The sequence below is a fragment of the Mangifera indica genome, chromosome 20 (genome assembly GCF_011075055.1).
Source record: "Mangifera indica cultivar Alphonso chromosome 20, CATAS_Mindica_2.1, whole genome shotgun sequence".
NCBI classification, from domain to species: domain Eukaryota; kingdom Viridiplantae; phylum Streptophyta; class Magnoliopsida; order Sapindales; family Anacardiaceae; genus Mangifera; species Mangifera indica.
This window is the reverse complement of record NC_058156.1, coordinates 5,478,353-5,481,715: the sequence shown is the minus strand read 5'-3', so window position 1 is coordinate 5,481,715 and position 3,363 is coordinate 5,478,353. Positions and strand designations below refer to the sequence as shown.

Genomic DNA, 3,363 nt, shown 5'->3' with positions numbered 1-3,363 from the left:
AATAGAGTCTACTTTTTTCAAGATCACAACTCTCATAATAATGAGATTTCATCAAGGCTCGGTGTTAATGAAGAATATGAATTTGCATTCTGTCAAAGTTACCAACTTTCATGTATATACTTTTATTAAATGAGAAATGAGAATGGCATCTTGAATTGTAGAAAAAAAAAAACCCATTAACCTTAAACCATCTATCAATTGCAGATCTCTCGTATGTAATTGAAATATATATATATATTTTCCACATTCTTTAAGCTACCCAAGATGGCATTTTCCGTATCTAATGCAATGGCAACATCTGGGCAATCAAATTGCCTAATAAGCATTTATCAATTCATATCTCTATATGGGGCCAAAACCTATTAATGGATAACTCAGTGGGAATAATAAAAAGAGGGAGACTTGTAAGTAACGATTCCATTAATTGAGGACAGCTCCATTCCATATTGTAAATGGGATTTGTGAAATTGATTGTTTATGAATGTACTACATGAAATTACAATTATCATTTCTGCGAAATTTCTTTCAAGTGAAAAAATGACCATCGATTACATCTACATCATATTGTTTTCAACCCTAAATGTGATAATAAAAGTATAATTTTCTTTTCTGTCATGGGATGCAAATCTATAAGAAATCTGGTTTGAAGATTTCTAGCAAAGAGCCCCAACACAAAAACACATGGCACATGCTGCATCAATAATTTTATACACACGATTATGGTCAACAAACTTATAATTTCAAGAGGCATACCAAGCTGTATTAATATTAAAACAAAAGGTTTACACAAAGTATACATCGATGCAAATTAAAGAGCACGTGACTTACCAAAAAAATCACATTCACAACATAAACAAAAAATATATATCGCGAGAAATCATAAGGCAAATGAATTATAAAGTGAAAGAATTTATATATATTTTTTTTTTGGGAAAAAAATGCCACTACCTATGTGGCCATGTATGTACATTACCTCGAGGTATTTTCACTCCAAGAGAGGGAGCTAAAAATTTGTAAAATTTTGGGTTTGGTAATTTACCAGATTATCTGTCACCAAATTAACACAAAAAAATAAACCCAAAATTGTAAAAATTTTATTATGCTTTATTTTTTAATTTTTTTAAATCCATTTTTAATTTCTTCTTCGCCCTAATCCAGAGATTATTGGGCGTGTACCCTAAGAAAGAAAAACTTCAACACTGGAATCTCTCATGTTGAAACATAACGGGCACGCCTGAACCGCACGGTCACATTCTGGACACACACAAAGATGGCGACACGGCAACAGCACCACCAACGCCACCCGTTTCTGGCACCTTTTACATGTGGGTCCCCACGACACGCCCACCGAAATAACCCGTTCAGGGTCGACGTAAGCCGACTCGGCATCCTCCGCAACCTCCCCCGTGCACATTAGTCCACCGTCGCCTCTCCTGCTATCTTGCGCCTTTCCACCGCCGGCCCCACCACAATTTATTATCGCCTGCTGTAGCTGTGCTTGCAACGATGCAGCAGTTGCCTCTTGTGCCCTTGCCTTCGCCTGCCAAACTTGCGCCTCCACGCTGAGCTGCGCGGCGCGTGCCTCCAACTCCGCATTTCTCCTCCTAGCTTTTTCGACTTCCGCGTCTTTTTCTCTCAACCTGCGGGTTATTGATTCATCCGCCGCGCCCAGCAGCGCCCGATAGTGCCTCTGAGTTTTCTCGGCTAATGCACGCCGCAGCTGCTTTCCCTAAATAAAAAGGAAAAAGGTTAAGATTCTTGATTCTCTTCATAAAAAATTTATAACTTTGCTATGGTAAATGAGAGAATGAATTCGAATTAGTACCTGAGCTAGGAGGAATTGGTCTAATTCGTCTCGCTGGTGTTTGATTTGAGGGGCTAAATCATCCGATAATAAAGATGATGAAAAAGGACTCTGACATTGACGAGTTTGTTGATGCAAGGGTTGCTGGTCGCCGAAAGATAAACGGAGTCCGGTGGAGACAACATTGGGGTGGTGAAGCTGGAAAAGGTTTATAAGTTGAGGAGATTGAGTTTGCATAGGGAAGGGATTGATTGGAGATGTCGTAGTAGCCATATTTGTGTTTGTATTGGCAGCCGCCAGGAGTTCTCTGCTTCTTTTGCGTGGATTATTACTACTTCCTGAAGAAGATTGAAGGAAATTCAAAATCTTGAATTCTAATTACTAAGTTAAAATATTTCTATGGCTTATGGTTGAAAGCAGACGCGCTGTTACTGACCTCCATTGTTGAGAGACATATATGATTGATCGACAACCAATCCTCCATCTCCTCCTCCCCCTGCTTGTGGTTGCAATGAATAATCAAGCCCGTCTTGCCCGCTTCTACAAATTATATTGAATTTAGATTAAAAGTTTGAAACTTTGTAGTTAAAAAAGGGAGAAGAAAGGTGGGAAAAACCAATCAAACCTGTTTACAAGGAGAACACTGGATGGGTATTGAGCTTGAACAGCCATGGAGATGATGATATAAATGATAAGTTGAAGATGCTAATAAGATGATATGTAAATAACAGGTGAGATTTGATTATGAATATGATTATGATGGTGATGATATAGAAGGGCAATGTGAAAGGGAAGGAAAGAGTTGCAACAAAGGCTAACACACAACAAATGAAAGAGAGAAGAAGAAAGATGCGCCTCCTTCTCCACACAACACTATCTCTATATCCAACTATTTTTGGGCGGACTCATCAAAGAGAGAAAGAAAGGAAATATTTTTCCTTAGAGAAAAGAATCAATGACTTTATATGCATAGATAGATAGAGAGAGAGAGAGAGAGAAGCCACCACCACTTCCATCACCATTTCATTACTACTCTTCTATCTATCACCAGGCTTCTCTAATCTTTTTTGTTTTTATTTTTGAGTGGTTTCTTATACATTTCTTTCTTGGTTTCTCTCTCCCTCTTAGTATATATATTATGGACAGATAGAAAGAAAGAGATAGATAGATAGATGGGATTGAAAGGAATCAGTCCAAGAGAGACACCTTATTCCGCTCTTTCTTTCTTTGTTTTTTCTGCCTTTACCTTTGAATTTGCTTCTCTTCTTCTACCATACGTTGGCTTTTCTTCTGGACTAGTCTCGTGCGTATTATGGACTCTATGTCTATACTAATTTTCTGCTATTTTTACCTTTTTTGTTTTTCCTAAAATAAGAGAGTTATACCTTGTAACATAAGTTGTTGTATGTATAGCATGCAGGTCCCTGGCGCTGGCGCTGCCGCTGGATACTGTTTGTATTCTTTACTTGTATATTTATATTTCTGTTTCTATTTCATCCATGCGTCTCTCACCCCCTTTGCTTTTTTGACATTTTCGTCTTTTTTACTTTTTACTTAAG

At 37.9% G+C, this 3,363-nt stretch overlaps 1 protein-coding gene across 1 annotated transcript; it reads right to left on the bottom strand.

Annotated features, from left to right (window-relative positions):
* Window positions 1-1,072: 1,072 nt before the first annotated feature.
* On the bottom strand, window positions 1,073-3,056 carry LOC123203976 (BOI-related E3 ubiquitin-protein ligase 1-like). The gene is made up of 4 exons (XM_044620479.1): window positions 2,430-3,056; window positions 2,241-2,344; window positions 1,826-2,142; window positions 1,073-1,729 (listed from the first exon to the last, which is right to left on the bottom strand). The coding sequence occupies exons 1-4, from the start codon at window positions 2,474-2,476 to the stop codon at window positions 1,178-1,180; spliced, it is 1,020 nt and encodes a 339-aa protein (XP_044476414.1). The 5' UTR covers window positions 2,477-3,056; the 3' UTR covers window positions 1,073-1,177.
* Between the last annotated feature and the right edge of the window lie 307 nt (window positions 3,057-3,363).